Here is a 16,621-nt window from a genome sequence, read left to right as displayed (position 1 = left end):
TAGTGTAGAGGCCTGACTGAAAGGTATAGTTCTCCAGTATTGGATCTGTTGTTGACAGTACTGTTTCCTGATTGGTATAGTTCTCCAGTATTGGCTCTGTTGTTGGCAGTTCTGTTTCCTGATTGGTATAGTTCTCCAGTATTCGATCTGTTGTTGACAGTACTGTTTCCTGATTGGTATAGTTCTCCAGTATTCGATCTGTTGTTGACAGTACTGTTTCCTGATTGGTATAGTTCTCCAGTATTCGATCTGTTGTTGACAGTACTGTTTCCTGAAACATGCTCCCCGTAATCTCAGGTTTAGCATATGCATCGTCTCCTGAAAGCATGCTTCTTGTCATAGGTTTCAGGTTCAGTGTATGGTGATGGTGGAATGTGCAAAAGTGTGAACCTATGCCACTTGAAAACAGACCTAAGTGTAGCACTGAACGCTGTCTAGGCTGTGGGTATATTCTTACTGATGAAGACCTTTGGGGTCGAAATGTTGGCCTGCACAACAGTGTGCAGGTATCGATCTTTGTAACTTGATCTCACAACCAAGTGCTCTCACTGATGTCTACTTATGTCTAACCTGCGTTGTGTGTATTCCTGTGTGTCTACAGGACCGTAAGCTGACCAAGGCGGAGCAGCAACGTTTTAAGGAGGAGGCAGAGATGCTGAAGGGACTCCAGCATCCTAACATTGTCCGTTTCTATGACTCCTGGGAGTCAGTGCTGCGAGGGAAGAAGTGCATCGTCCTGGTCACCGAACTCATGACCTCGGGGACACTCAAAACGTGGGTAGAAGACAAACACACACAGACAGACCGACATACACATGCACACCACTGCTCAGCGTCAAATAGGGTTACACCAAAGAGATGACGGCTCTCTCTAGCTTCCTGTAAAATGAAACCAGTGAGTTGGCTAATCAGAGTGCATTCATGAGGATGGTGATATTCTCTCTGTAGAAATAGGGTCTCACTTTAAATAAAGTATTTCTCATGAAGTTTAATGAAGCCTCTATAAGCCTTATATAGATGCATCACAAATCACTTATAACCAAATGTGACCTACCGCCTCGATTCGGTCTTATGTAGCAACATGTTTTACATTGGATATAATTAGAGACTCAGAGATCCAGAATGTTATATCATACACTGCAGTTGAGGAACAATGGGAAAGTAATTCTGCTTTGAAAGTTGATAAATTTGGCACTACACAACTATTCAGCATCGCTCACACCCTTTTAAGCCTTAGCCCCACCTATCTCTTTAAGGATTCACATGTGAGGCCATGTGCTAAACAGAGTGAGTAAGGTAGTGTAGTAAAGAACCATAGATATCAGGACTAAAAGTGGTGAAAGTAGTAGCCTACAATAAGGAAAGACTCCAGGTAAAGTCACACTTTATCTAGTCTTTGTCCTATATCCTAATCTGACTTTGGTGCAGGTCATGTTGTTCTTCAAATTACTATCTCTGGTAAACACACACTATATCAAATCAAATCTACGTTTATTTGTCACATGAACATGATACAGAAGGTGTAAATGGTACAGTGAAATGGTTACTTGTATATTTGCATAGTAGCAATATCAAAAATAGAAAGTGTCCAGATAAAACATATTGTATAAATATTTTATAATTTTTAGAGATGATGCTTACCCAGACACGCTTGTCTAAATTGATGGGTCACGTGAAATAAATGCTATAACCACCCCCCAGTCGCATCTAGCTAAGTGGATGGGTCACTATTGTCTAGACATGTACACATGTTCAAGAAATACAATAGATGGCCGTAATCACCCGCAGACACACCTGGCTAACTTGATGGGTCATGTAATCATCTGGGAAAGTGTAGTCTTGTTTAGACATGTAGCTAGCTAGCTAAACAATGAACCATAAATCCAACCCATAGCTACAGTATAAACAGATTGTCATAGCTAGCCACCATGCATGAAATGCTGTTGTATGAATCTGCAGGTAGCTAAAGCTAACCAACTAGGTTCAGTGTTAGCTATCTAGCTAACATTAGGCTATAACTAGCAATGCAAATGGCTTTCAGAGATACTAATAATATTTCTACACAGATCATACACGTAACATTCGCTAGCTAGCTAACAGTCTGCTTTAACTTGCAATGAAAACAACTTTCTGACAAAATTAGAAACGTATAATATCTGAAAATGTAGCTAGACTCTTACCCGTATACATGGATGAATGCTTCACGGCAGCATGTCTTTTCTGTTTTGTTTGTAGCTAGCTACAGCTTGTTTGGTCCATTTTGTCAAGTCACTACGGTTCATACGTGTGCCAAATGTAGTCCATCACAACTTTTTCCCACGGATCTTTGTTGATAGCGCCGGCTAAATTCAGGGCATCAATGTTGCTGAGAGCAGTAGCAACACTAGCAGTTCTCCATGGCTAACATTATATATATATTTTTTAACGTGGTAGCAAGGATTATCTACACATACTGAGCAGCTCATTTTATAGACAGAAGCGTTCTACATGGCAGACCAATCCGAACTCATCTCTTGGCATGTCCAGCCCATCCATTATCTCAGCCAATCATGGCTAGCGGGAAGGTTCCTGTCTTTTTCCGTGGCTAAACCAACTAGGCTCGCAATTGAACAATTTTATTTGTATTTACAAATGTCGTACACGCTTGTTATTAAGGCACATGAAAGTTCACATGTTCCAGAAGGCATTTCTGCCAAAAAACTCATTTTTATTTCAAAAATATATAAAATCATTCAAATGCCTCTCCTGTGAAGTAGTGACGTGCGACATACACCTAGCTTCTAGAAATGTGTCACAAATGTGGTCATACAGTTGATCCTCTGTCTATATAAACCATAATCATTATACTGTTGACCTTAGTTATAATATTTTGTCCTCTTCTGTCCGGTCCTGACTGCAGGTATCTGAAGCGCTTCAAGGTGATGAAGCCTAAGGTCCTGAGGAGCTGGTGTCGTCAGATCCTGAAGGGCCTTCACTTCCTCCACACCCGGACCCCTCCCATCATCCACAGAGACCTGAAGTGTGACAACATCTTCATCACGGGCCCCACCGGCTCCGTCAAGATAGGAGACCTTGGACTGGCTACTCTCATGAGGACCTCCTTTGCTAAGAGTGTCATAGGTAACTAACGATCATCAGTTATCAGTTGTTGTCTTGTGTTATGGGAAGGGTATTGACATTTTTTAATGGGCCACAGGTATGTCAGAACTCTTGTGAGTAAGATTTCCGATGTATTTATTACAAATGGCAATTCATCTTGAACTAGTGCTAATGGATCTCTCTGTTGTACAAATGGCTTTTAGAATCTGTGGTCACTCTGCAACATTATGAATATTTTATAAGCTGCCCCAACAAGGCAGTATCATCTGTGTACAGTCTCTGCTGTGATTATTGTTGCTCTTAGGTCAAGCTCTAGTGCACTAACTGCCACTCAAAGGGAACGTTAAAGGGATTTTGGCAATGAGGCCCATTATCTACTTCCCCAGAGTGGATACCATTTTTATGTCTCTGTGTCCAGTATGAAGGAAGTTAGAGGTAGTTTCACCAGCCAATGCTAACTATCATTAGCGTAATGACTGGAAGTCTATGGGTATCTGCTAGCATGCACATTGTTTTTTAACAATTCACACATGCATATTACACATGTACATGTGTGACATTTTACAAATATACGTACCCAGCAAATATAAGTAGCCAACAAATTATTATTCATCAGGTTATTAACCTTTTCAGTTGGCTCTGCTGTCCTGTCTTCCAGGTACTCCTGAGTTCATGGCTCCAGAGATGTACGAGGAACATTATGACGAGTCAGTGGACGTCTATGCCTTTGGGATGTGCATGTTGGAGATGGCCACCTCAGAATACCCCTACTCAGAGTGCCAGAATGCTGCACAGATCTACCGTAAAGTCACCAGCGTAAGTATGGGTTCCTGGGACTGCAGTCCATTTGCGCTTTGGTTGGCCTAGTCTCTCTATTCCCTACTTCTGCAAGATCTTTCTCTTGAATGTCCTTCATAAAATTCCCTTTGTCCCTTTTGCAGTCTTGTCTTTTCCCTACTTCTGCTTGACTTTTCCCCCCCTCATATTCAGTAAATGATTATACACTACATATACAAATTAGTAGATTTGGCTATTTCAGCCACACCCATTGCTGACAGGTGTATAAAATTGAGCACACAGTCATGCAATCTCCATAGACAAACATTGGCAGTAGAATTGCCTTACTGAAGAGCTCAGTGACTTTCAACGTGGCACCGTCATAGGATGCCACCTTTGCAACAAGTCAGTTTGTCACATTTCTGCCCAGCTAGAGCTGCCCAGGTCAACTGTAAGTGCTGTTATTGTGAAGTGGAAATGTTTAGGAGCAACAACGACTCAGCTGCGAAGCGGTAGGCCACACAAGTTCACAGAATGGGACCGCCAAGTGCTGAAGCGCGTAACGTGTCAAAATTGTCTGTCTTCGTTTGCAACACCCACTACAGAGTTCCAAACTGCCTCTTGAAGCAACATCAGTACAATAACCGTTCGTCGGGAGCTTCATGAAATGGGTTTCCATGGCCAAGTGTCGGCTGGAGTGGTGTAAAGCTTGCCGCCATTGGACTCTGGAGCAGTGGAAACGCGTTCTCTGGAGTGATGAATCACGCTTCACCATCTGGCAGTCCGATGGATGAATCTGGGTTTGGCGGATGCCAGGAGACGCTACCTGCCCCAATGCATAGTGCCAACTGGTGGAGGAGGAATAATATTCTGGGGCTGTTTCTCATGGTTCGGGCTAGGCCCCTTAGTTCCAGTGAAGGGAAATCTTAATGTTACAGCATACAATGACATTCTAGCATTGACAAGCATGACAAGCATTTCTTTACACCCACAATAACATCTGCTAAACATGTGTATGTGACCAATAACATTTGATTTGATTTTAGAAGATTCTGTGCTTCCAACTTTGTGGCAACAGTTTGGCGAAGGCCCTTTCCTGGTTCAGCATGACAATGTGCACAAAGCGAGTTTCATACAAAAATGGTTTGTCGAGATCGGTGTGGAAGAACTTGACTGCCCTGCACAGAGCCCTGACCTCAACCCCATCGAACACCTTTGGGGTGACTGGAACGCCGACTGCAAGTTAGGCTTTATCGCCCAACATCAGTGCCCGACCTCACTAATGCTCTTGTGGCTGAATGGAAGCAAGTCCCGGCAGCAATGTTCCAACATCTAGTGGAAAGCCTTCCCAGAAGAGTGGAGGCTTTTAAAGTAGCAAAGGGGGGACCAACTCCATATTAATGCCCTTGATTTTGGAATGAGATGTTCGACGAGCAGGTGTCCACACACTTTTTGTCATCTAGATTTTATTTGTGACAGTACATTAACTGTAGTCAGGGCTTCTTCATTTCTGCTTCATGATTAAAACTCTGAAGCATAGTAGTCCCATCTAAGGTACAGTTGAAGTCGGAAGTTTACATACACCTCAGCCAAAAACATTTAAACTCAGTTTTTCACAATTCCTGACATTTAATCAGAGTAAAAATTCCCTGTCTTCGGCCAGTTAGAATCACCAATTTATTTTAAGAATGTAAAATGTCAGAATAATAGTAGAGAGAATGATTTATTTCAGCTTTTATTTCTTTCATTACATTCCCAGTGGGTCAAAAGTTTACATACACTCAAGCTTCCCACAATAAGTTGGGTGAATTTTGGCCCATTCCTCCTGACAGAGCTGGTGTAACTGAGTCAGGTTTGTAGGCCTCCTTGCTCGCACACGCTTTTTCAGTTCTGCCCACACATTTTCTATGGGATTGAGGTCAGGGCTTTGTGATGGCCACTCCAATATCTTGACTTTGTTGTCCTTAAGCCATTTTGCCACAACTTTGGAAGTATGCTTTGGGTCATTGTCCATTTGGAAGACCCATTTGCGACCAAGCTTTAACTTCCTGACTGATGTCTTGAGATGTTGCTTCAATATAGCCACATAATTTTCCTGCCTCATAATGCCATCTATTTTGTGAAGTGCACCAGTCCCTCCTGCAGCAAAGCACCCCCACAACATGATGCTGCCACCCCTGTGCTTCAAGGTTGGGATGGTGTTCTTCGGCTTGCAAGCCTCCCCCTTTTCCCTCCAAACATAACGATGGTCATTATGGCCAAAGAGTTCTATTTTTGTTTCATCAGACCAGAGGACATTTCTCCAAAAAGTACAATCTTTGTTCCCATGTGCAGTTGCAAACCGTAGTCTGGCTTTTTTATGCCGGTTTTGGAGCAGTGGCTTCTTCCTTGCTGAGCGGCCTTTCAGGTTATGTCAATATAGGATTCGTTTTACTGTGGATATAGATACTTTTGTACCTGTTTCCTCCAGCGTCTTCACGAGGTCCTTTGCTGTTGTTCTGGGATTGATTTGCACTTTTCGCACCAAATTACGTTCATCTCTAGGAGACAGAATTCGTCTCCTTCCTGAGTGGTATGACGGCTGCGTGGTCCCATGGTGTTTATACTTGCGTACTATTGTTTGTACAGATGAACGTGGTACCTTCAGGTGTTTGGAAATTGCTCCCAAGGATGAACCTGACTTGTGGAGGTCTACAATTTTCTTTCTGAGGTCTTGGCTGATTTCTTTTGATTTTCCCATGATGTCAAGCAAAGAGGCACTGAGTTTGAAGGTAGGCCTTGAAATACATCCACAGGTACACCTCCAATTGACTCAAATTATGTCAATTAGCTTCTAAAGCCATGACATCTTTTTTCTGGAATTTTCCAAGCTGTTTAAAGGCACAGTCAACTTAGTGTATGTTAACTTCTGACCACTGGAATTGTGATACAGTGAATTATAAGTGAAATCATCTGTCTGTAAACAATTGTTGGAAATTGCACATAGTACATGTCCTAACCGACTTGCCAAAACTATAGTTTGTTTACAAGACATTTGTGGAGTGGTTGAAAAACGAGTTTTAAAGACTCCAACCTAAGTGTATGTAAACTTCTGACTTCAACTGTATATTACTGCCCGTGTAGGACGGAGTAGTCCCATCGTCTAAGGTTTATTATTGTCCATGTAGGACAGAGTAGTACCATTATCTAAGGTATATTACTGTCCATGTAGGACAGAGTAGTCCCATCTAAGGTATATTACTGTCCATGTAGGACAGAGTAGTACCATCATCTAAGGTGTATTATTGTCCATGTAGGACAGAGTAGTCCCATCATCTAAGGTATATTACTGTCCATGTAGGACAGAGTAGTCCCATCTAAGGTATATTACTGTCCATGTAGGACAGAGTAGTCCCATCATCTAAGGTGTATTATTGTCCATGTAGGACAGAGTAGTCCCATCTAAGGTATATTACTGTCCATGTAGGACAGAGTAGTCCCATCATCTAAGGTGTATTATTGTCCATGTAGGACAGAGTAGTCCCATCGTCTAAGGTATATTTGTAACGGCTTTCTTCCAGGGGTGAAGGAGAGGACCAAAGTGCAGCGCGGCTAGTGTTCAACATGTTTAATTAAAGAACAAGTGAAACACTACAAACGACATACAAAATAACAAATGTGAAAAAACCAAGACAGACCTATCTGGTGCAGACAAACACAGAGACAGGAAACAATCACCCACAAAATCCCAACACAAAACAAGCCTCCTATATATGATTCTCAATCAGGGACAACGATTACCAGCTGCCTCTGATTGAGAACCATATTAGGCTGGACACAGAAACAGACAAACTAGACACACAACATAGAATTCCCACCCAGCTCACATCCTGACCAACACTAAACAAGCAAAACACATAATAACTCTGGTCAGGACGTTACAGTACCCCCCTCCTGAGGTGCGGACTCCGAACGCACCCCTACAACTCAAGAGGAGGGTCTGGGTGGGCATCTGTCCGCGGTGGCGGCTCCGGCGCAGGACGAGGACACCACTCCACCACTGTCTTTGTCCCCCTCCTTAGCGTCCTTTGAGTGGCGACCCTCGCCCACGACCTTGGCCTAAGAATTCTCCCCAAGGCCCCCACATGATTTAGGAGGTAGCTCAGGACAGAGAGGTAGCTCAGGACAGAGAAGTAGCTCAGGACAGAGAGGTAGCTCAGGACAGAGAGGTAGCTCAGGACAGAGAGGTAGCTCAGGACAGAGAGGTAGCTCAGGACAGAGAGGTAGCTCAGGACAGAGAGGTAGCTCAGGACAGAGAGGTAGCTCAGGACAGAGGGGTAGCTCATGACTGTAGGGCAGCTCATGACTGTAGGGCAGCTCATGACTGTAGGGCAGCTCATGACTGTAGGGCAGCTCATGACTGTAGGGCAGCTCATGACTGGAGTGTAGCTCATGACTGGAAGGCAGCTCATGACTGGAAGGCAGCTCATGACTGGAAGGCAGCTCATGACTGGAGGGAAGCTCATGACTGGAGGGCAGCTCATGACTGTCTGGCGGCTCTGGCGGCTCCTGACTGGCTGGCGGCTCTGCCGGCTCCTGACTGGCTGGCGGCTCTGGCGGCTCCTGACTGGCTGGCGACTCTGGCGGCTCCTGACTGGCTGGCGACTCTGGCGGCTCCTGACTGGCTGGCGACTCTGGCGGCTCCTGACTGGCTGGCGACTCTGGCGGCTCCTGACTGGCTGGCGACTCTGGCGGCTCCTGACTGGCTGGCGACTCTGGCGGCTCCTGACTGGCTGGCGACTCTGGCGGCTCCTGACTGACGGACGGCTCTAGCGGCTCCTGACTGACGGACGGCTCTAGCGGCTCCTGACTGACGGACGGCTCTAATGGCTCGGGACAGACGGGCGGCTCTAATGGCTCGGGACAGACGGGCGGCTCAGATGGCGCTGGGCAGACAGATGGCCCAGACGGCGCTGGGCAGACAGATGGCTCAGACGGCGCTGGGGAAACAGATGGCTCAGACGGCGCTGGGCAGACAGATGGCTCAGACGGCGCTGGGCAGACGAGCAGTGCAGGCAGCTCAGACGGCGCTGGGCAGACGAGCAGTGCAGGCAGCTCAGACGGCGCTGGGCAGACGAGCAGTGCAGGCGGCGTTAGGCAGGCAGGCAGTACAGACGGTGCTGGGCAGACGAGCAGTGCAGGCGGCGTTGGGCAGACGGCCGACTCTGACCTGCTGAGGCGCACAGTAGGCCTGGTGCGTGGTGCCGGAACTGGTGGTACCGGACTGGAGACACGCACCTTAAGGCTAGTGCGGGGAGCAGGAACAGGGCACACTGGTTTCTCAAAGCGCACTATAGGCCTGGTGCGTGGTGCCGGAACTGGTGGTACCGGACTGAGGGCACGCACCTCAGGGCGAGTGCGGGGAGAAGGAACAGTGCGTACAGGGCTCTGGAGACGCACAGGAGGCTTGATGCGTGGTGCCGGAACTGGAGGCACTGGGCTGGAGACACGCACCACAGGGAGAGTGCGTGGAGGAGGAACAGGGCTCTGGAGACGCACTGGAAGCCTGGTGCGTGGTGTCGGCACTGATGGTACTGGGCTGGGGCCACGCACCATAAGGCGAGTGCGGGGTGCTGGAACTGGAGGTACTGGGCTGGGGCGGGAAGGTGGCGCCGGATATACCGGACCGTGCAGGCGTACTGGCTCCCTTGAGCACTGAGCCTGCCCAACCTTACCTGGTTGAATGCTCCCCGTAGCCCGTCCAGTGCGGGGAGGTGGAATAACCCGCACTGGGCTGTGTAGGCGAACCGGGGACAGCATTCGTAAGGCTGGTGCCATGTACACCGGCCCGAGGAGGCGTACTGGAGGCCAGATATGTTGAGCCGGCTTCATGGCACTTGGCTCAATGCTCATTCTAGCCCGCCCAGTGCGGGGAGGTGGAATAACCCGCACCGGGCTATGCACACGTACAGGAGACACCGTGCGCTCTTCCGCATAACACGGTGTCTGCCCGTACTCCCGCTCTCCACGGTAAGCATGGGAAGTGGGCGCAGGTTCCCTACCTGCCCTCGCCACACTACCCTTTAGCCCCCCCCCCCCCCCCCCCAATACATTTTTGGGTGAGCCTCTCGGGTTTCCAGCCGCTCTGCCTTGCAAGAGCCTCATAATGCCGCCTCTCCGCTTTTGATGCCTCCAGCTCCGCTTTGGGGCGGCGACACTCCTCTGGCTCTGCCCAGGGTCCTTCTCCGTCTAGAATCTCCTCCCATGTCCATTCCTCCTTGTACCACTGCTGCTGTTGCTGCTGCCCGTTTCCACGCTGCTTGGTCCGGGTTTGGTGGGTGATTCTGTAACGGCTTTCTTCCAGGGGTGAAGGAGAGGACCAAAGTGCAGCGCGGCTAGTGTTCAACATGTTTAATTAAAGAACAAGTGAAACACTACAAACAACATACAAAATAACAAATGTGAAAAAACCGAGACAGACCTATCTGGTGCAGACAAACACAGAGACAGGAAACAAACACCCACAAAATCCCAACACAAAACAAGCCTCCTACATATGATTCTCAATCAGGGACAACGATTACCGGCTGCCTCTGATTGAGAACCATATTAGGCTGGACACAGAAACAGACAAACTAGACACACAACATAGAATTCCCACCCAGCTCACGTCCTGACCAACACTAAACAAGCAAAACACATAATAACTCTGGTCAGGACGTTACAATATTACTGTCCATGTAGGACAGAGTAGTCCCATCTAAGGTATATTACTGTCCATGTAGGACAGAGTAGTCCCATCATCTAAGGTATATTACTGTCCATGTAGGACAGAGTAGTCCCATCTAAGGTATATTACTGTCCATGTAGGACAGAGTAGTCCCATCTAAGGTATATTACTGTCCATGTAGGACAGAGTAGTCCCATCATCTAAGGTATATTACTGTCCATGTAGGACAGAGTAGTCCCATCGTCTAAGGTATATTACTGTCCATGTAGGACAGAGTAGTCCCATCATCTAAGGTATATTACTGTCCATGTAGGACAGAGTAGTCCCATCATCTAAGGTATATTACTGTCCATGTAGGACAGAGTAGTCCCATCATCTAAGGTATATTACTGTCCATGTAGGACAGAGTAGTCCCATCGTCTAAGGTATATTACTGTCCATGTAGGACAGAGTAGTCCCATCACCTAAGATATATTACTGTCCATGTAGGACAGAGTAGTCCCATCATCTAAGGTATATTACTGTCCATGTAGGACAGAGTAGTCCCATCATCTTAAGTATTGTATGTTCTATCACCCCCCCCCCCCCCCTCTACAGGGTATAAAACCAGCCAGCTTTGATAAAGTCAACGACCCAGAGATTAAAGAGATCATCGAAGGCTGCATCCGCCAAGACAAGAATCAGAGGTAAGCAGTTTTAACCCCCCCCCTCTCTTTCTCTCTCACTCACTCACTCTCTCTGTCTTTCTGTCTCTCTCTCTTTCTCTCTCAATTCAATTGAATTTCAATTCAGGGGGCTTTATTGGCATGGAAAACATATATTAACATGGCCAAATCACGTGAAGTAGATAATAAACAAAAGTGAAATAAACAATAAAAATGAACAGTAAACATTACACTCACAAAAGTTTCTCTCTCTCTCTCATAATAAGGACGAGTGCTTATAAAAAGAACTTAATTCGGTGGACTGTCTAAAGTGATTAGTACCGCTGACCCCAGCACACATACCAGATCAGGCATGGGTTCAACTCCAGCCAATGCTCTTCTGACTTGCCCCTCTCCTACTGTTCCTGTCATCTCTTCTCCACTGTCTTATCCAATAAAAGGAAAGAAGTGGGAATTTGTTCTTTGCTTGATGTGTTCTCTCTCTTTGCAGGCTGTCCATCCGGGACCTGTTGACCCACGCCTTCTTTGGGGAGGACACTGGGGTGCGTGTGGAGCTGGCGGAGGAGGACATGGGGTATCAGGAGTGTCTGGCCCTCAGGATCTGGGTGGAGGATCCCAAGAAGCTGAAGGGAAAACACAAAGACAACGAGGCCATTGAGTTCAGTTATGACCTGGAGAATGACAGTGCAGAAGAGGTGGCTCTGGAGATGGTGAGAGAGGGGGAGAGAGAGAGGAGGGCTGGGGGGGACCTAGAGAACGATAGTGCTGAGGAACTAGCTTTAGAGAGGGGGAGAAAATGAGGGAAGGAGAGGGGATGGTGAGTGAGGGAGAGAGAGAGAGAGATGGTGAGACATTGATACCCTTTTCACACTATGGTACCAACCCGAAACGTACTCTGCGGGTTATTTTCTTTTTAGATTGTCCTTTCTAGCATGGCCCCAGGCCAGCGCAGTACAGTAAAGGTCGGCTCAGCTCATTAGTGTGAAAATGATATGAGAGAGAGCAGTGCAGATCGGAACAGGAATAACTAGGCCTTCTCAGAGAACTACATGGAAGGTGAGAGGGCCACAGGAAAGGTGGGGTCTGGAGTTGCTTTGATGTATTGCAAAGTCCACAGCTCATTAATCAAGGTTTCCTCGCTTGTCGCTACCTCTAACCTAAATTCCCTTGCAATGCTTTAATGTCTCTCTGTGTCTCTCTCTGCCTCCCTCTCGCTCTCATTCTCTCACTGTCTTACTCTCTCTCTCCCTCCCCCTCTCTCGCTCCACCCCCCCACCCCCCTCTGTCCCTCCTTTTCTCTCTTTCCCCTCCTCGCCAGGTGAAGTCGAGCTTCTTCCATGAGAGCGATGCTAAAGTGGTGGGAAAATCCATCCGTGACCGTGTCACGCTCATCAAGAAGTCCCGTGAGAGACGCCAGCAGCAGCTGCTCCAACAGCAGCAAGGCTTTGATGAGAGACGGGACTCCACCCTCACCTCCTCCTACACCAGCTCTTACCCCTCCTGCACCTCCTCCCTGGGGCCTGGGGTGGCTGGGCTGACAGGACGAGGCGGGGGAGGTGGTGGGCAGGGGGAGGCTGAGGAGATACCAGAGGCAGATCAGCATATGAGGCAACAGCAGCAGATCCACAGTGGGAACCCTCTGAGCCTGCCCACAGGTACTGTACGACTCTATCAGAGGCTTATCAGATAGGTTCCTACTGTACAATACACATACGCTGACTGTACAAAACATTATGAACACTTTCCTAATATTGCCAGCCCCCCTCCCAGTACCCCCTTTTGCCCTCAGAACAGCCACAATTCATTGGGGGCATGTACTCTACAAGGTATCGAAAGCGTTCCACAGGGATGCTGGCCCATGTTGACTCCAATGCTTCCCACAGTTGTGTCAAGTTGGCTGGATGTCCTTTGGGTGGTGGACCATTCTTGGTACACACGGGAAACTGTTGAGCGTGAAAAACCCAGCAGCGTTGAAGTTTTTGGGTCCCATGTGGCTCAGTTGGTAGAGCATGGTGCTTGCAATACCAGGGTTGTGGGTGCGATTCTCATGGGGGGGATCAGTCTGGGAAAGTACAAAAATGTTAGAGATTTTTGCAATTCGTTCCAGTCGTAGGCAGCAGAGAACTGGAAGGAAAGGCATCCAAATGAGGTTTTGGCTTTAGGGATGATCAGTGAGATACACCTGCTGGAGCGCGTGCTACGGGTGGGTGTAGTCATCGTGACCAGTGAACTGAGATAAGGCGGCACTTTACCTAGCATAGCCTTGTAGATGACCTGGAGCCAGTGGGTCTGACGACGAACATGTAGCGAGGGCCAGCCGACTAGGGCATACAGGTCTCAGTGGTGGGTCGTATAAGGTGCTTTAGTAACAAAACGGATGGCACTGTGATAAACTGCATCCAGTTTGCTGAGTAGAGTATTGAAAGCTATTTTGTAGATGACATCGCCGAAGTCGAGGATCGGTAGGATAGTCAGTTTTACTAGGGTAAGTTTGGCGGCGTGAGTGAAGGAGGCTTTGTTGCGAAATAGAAAGCCGACTCTAGATTTGATTTTGGATTGGAGATGTTTGATATGAGTCTGGAAGGAGAGTTTGCAGTCTAGCCAGACACCTAGGTACTTATAGATGTCCACATATTCTAGGTCGGAACCGTCCAGGGTGGTGATGCTAGTCGGGCGTGCGGGTGCAGGCAGCGAACGGTTGAAAAGCATGCATTTGGTTTTACTAGCGTTTAAGAGCAGTTGGAGGCCACGGAAGGAGTGTTGTATGGCATTGAAGCTCGTTTGGAGGTTAGATAGCACAGTGTCCAAGGAAGGGCCAGAAGTATACAGAATGGTGTCGTCTGCGTAGAGGTGGATCAGGGAATCGCCCGCAGCAAGAGCAACATCATTGATATATACAGAGAAAAGAGTCGGCCCGAGAATTGAACCCTGAGGTACCCCCATAGAGACTGCCAGAGGACCGGACAGCATGCCCTCCGATTTGACACACTGAACTCTGTCTGCAAAGTAGTTGGTGAACCAGGCAAGGCAGTCATTAGAAAAACCGAGGCTACTGAGTCTGCCGATAAGAATATGGTGATTGACAGAGTCGAAAGCCTTGGCCAGGTCGATGAAGACGGCTGCACAGTACTGTCTTTTATCGATGGCGGTTATGATATCGTTTAGTACCTTGAGCGTGGCTGAGGTGCACCCGTGACCGGCTCGGAAACCGGATTGCACAGCGGAGAAGGTACGGTGGGATTCGAGATGGTCAGTGATCTGTTTGTTGACTTGGCTTTCGAAGACCTTAGATAGGCAGGGCAGGATGGATATAGGTCTGTAACAGTTTGGGTCCAGGGTGTCTCCCCCTTTGAAGAGGGGGATGACCGCGGCAGCTTTCCAATCCTTGGGGATCTCAGATGATACGAAGGAGAGGTTGAACAGGCTGGTAATAGGGGGTGCGACAATGGCGGCGGACAGTTTCAGAAATAGGGGGTCCAGATTGTCAAGCCCAGCTGATTTGTATGGGTCCAGGTTTTCCAGCTCTTTCAGAACACCTGCTATCTGGATTTGGGTAAAGGAGAAGCTGGGGAGGCTTGGGCGAGTAGCAGCGGGGGGGCGGGGCTGTTGGCCAAGGTTGGAGTCGCCAGGAGGAAGGCATGGCCAGACGTTGAGAAATGCTTGTTGAAGTTTTCGATTATCACGGATTTATCGTGTTACCTAGCCTCAGTGCAGTGGGCAGCTGGGAGGAGGTGCTCTTGTTCTCCATGGACTTTACAGTGTCCCAGAACTTTTTGGAGTTAGAGCTACAGGATGCAAATTTCTGCTTGAAAAAGCTGGCCTTTGCTTTCCTGACTGACTGCGTGTATTGGTTCCTGACTTCCCTGAACAGTTGCATATCGCGGGGGCTCTTCGATGCTATTGCAGTTCGCCACAGGATGTTTTTGTGCTGGTCGAGGGCAGTCAGGTCTGGAGTGAACCAAGGGCTATATCTGTTCTTAGTTCTGCATTTTTTGAACGGAGCATGCTTGTCTAATATGGTGAGGAAGTAACTTTTAAAGAATGACCAGGCATCCTCAACTGACGGGATGAGGTCAATATCCTTCCAGGGTACCCGGGCCAGGTCGATTAGAAAGGCATACACATACACAATCCATGTTTCAATTGTCTCAAGGCTTAAAAATCCTTATTTAACCTGTCTCCTCTCCTTCATCTACATTGAAGTGGATTTAACAAGTGACATCAATAATGGATCATAGCTTTCACCTGGATTTACCTGGTCAGTCTATGTCAAGGAAGAGCAGGTGTTCCTAATGTTTTGTATACAAATGCCACGTTCAAAACAACTGGGTACTCGGGGAAAAAAAGAGCTCAGACTGGGAAATATCGATTTGAACGGTCATGCAACTCGGAATTCCAACTTTGGAACTCGGGCCTCTTTCTAGAGCTCTGACTTTCCGACCTGAAAATCACTGACGTCATGATTTGACCTCGTATTCTTCAGAGTTCCCAGTTGATTTGAACGCGGCATTAGTGTATATACAGTACCTACCACCGTAACAACATCAAACAAAGTATATTGAACATGTAATAGATACACATATTTTGGGATTGTGGACAGAATGATACCAGTATAAAAAAATGTGTATGAAATAATTTCAATATCCCCCCAAAATGTATTGTTTTACACCTCCCATTGTATTTACTTCAGGAGGGGAGAGCATTGTTTCAGCCAGCTGTGAGTCCTATGCCAATGGCCAGAGCCAGGCGTACCCTCAGCAACGGGAGTCCTACGTGCTTTCTCAATCCAACCTCCCTGCTGCTGCTTCGGCAAGTCTATGGCTACATATAAAATAGCACCCTATTCCCTATGTAGTGCACTAGTTTTGACCAGGGCCATGTAGTGCACCATGTAGAGTCTAGGGTGCTATTTGGAACATACACAGTGTTATGGTTGTTCCTGTTTTGGACAATCCAGTTTACAAAGAGATTGAAATCTTATTTTCACTCAGCAACCCTGCAATCACGTTAACTTATATTGTCTATTATTTATTTTTAGGCAATTTTGGCCCACACCAAAATGTTCCCAATTAGTCAGAGCAGAGGAGTTCCGAATGTGCTTATTGGTCAGAGTAGTGGGATTTCCGGCATGTCCATTGGCCAAAGTGGTGGTGGGGCTTCTGATGGTCAGCAGACTTACGTTCAGCCTGTTGCCATGCCAACACAGGTTTCACCAGGTGTACCACAGCAGTATTCACAGGTGAGTGGATATGCATCTCTATCGACTCTGGTCTCTCAAAAACACCACAGTTACCCTCAAAACAGTTTGAACCTTCCCAAATAACTCTTAAATCATCACCTTAATATTTTATCAGATGTTCTTTACCAATAA

The 16,621-nt window shown here is 47.3% G+C and overlaps 1 protein-coding gene across 4 annotated transcripts in view; it reads left to right on the top strand.

The window, feature by feature from the left end:
• The window catches only part of LOC139558020 (serine/threonine-protein kinase Wnk-like), a 118,466-nt gene that overhangs the window by 73,180 nt on the left and 28,665 nt on the right, over window positions 1-16,621 (top strand). For all 4 annotated transcript variants that reach the window (XM_071373426.1, XM_071373428.1, XM_071373427.1 and 1 more), the window contains exons 3-10: window positions 602-774; window positions 2,900-3,120; window positions 3,758-3,915; window positions 11,183-11,271; window positions 11,741-11,960; window positions 12,569-12,905; window positions 15,941-16,059; window positions 16,289-16,489. In XM_071373426.1, the coding sequence (XP_071229527.1) occupies window positions 602-774; window positions 2,900-3,120; window positions 3,758-3,915; window positions 11,183-11,271; window positions 11,741-11,960; window positions 12,569-12,905; window positions 15,941-16,059; window positions 16,289-16,489 (1,518 nt within the window). The remainder of the gene's footprint in view (window positions 1-601; window positions 775-2,899; window positions 3,121-3,757; window positions 3,916-11,182; window positions 11,272-11,740; window positions 11,961-12,568; window positions 12,906-15,940; window positions 16,060-16,288; window positions 16,490-16,621) is intronic.

This window comes from Salvelinus alpinus, chromosome 28 (genome assembly GCF_045679555.1).
Source record: "Salvelinus alpinus chromosome 28, SLU_Salpinus.1, whole genome shotgun sequence".
NCBI classification, from domain to species: domain Eukaryota; kingdom Metazoa; phylum Chordata; class Actinopteri; order Salmoniformes; family Salmonidae; genus Salvelinus; species Salvelinus alpinus.
Note: the sequence above shows the minus strand (reverse complement) of the source record. Positions and strands in the feature narration are given on the sequence as shown.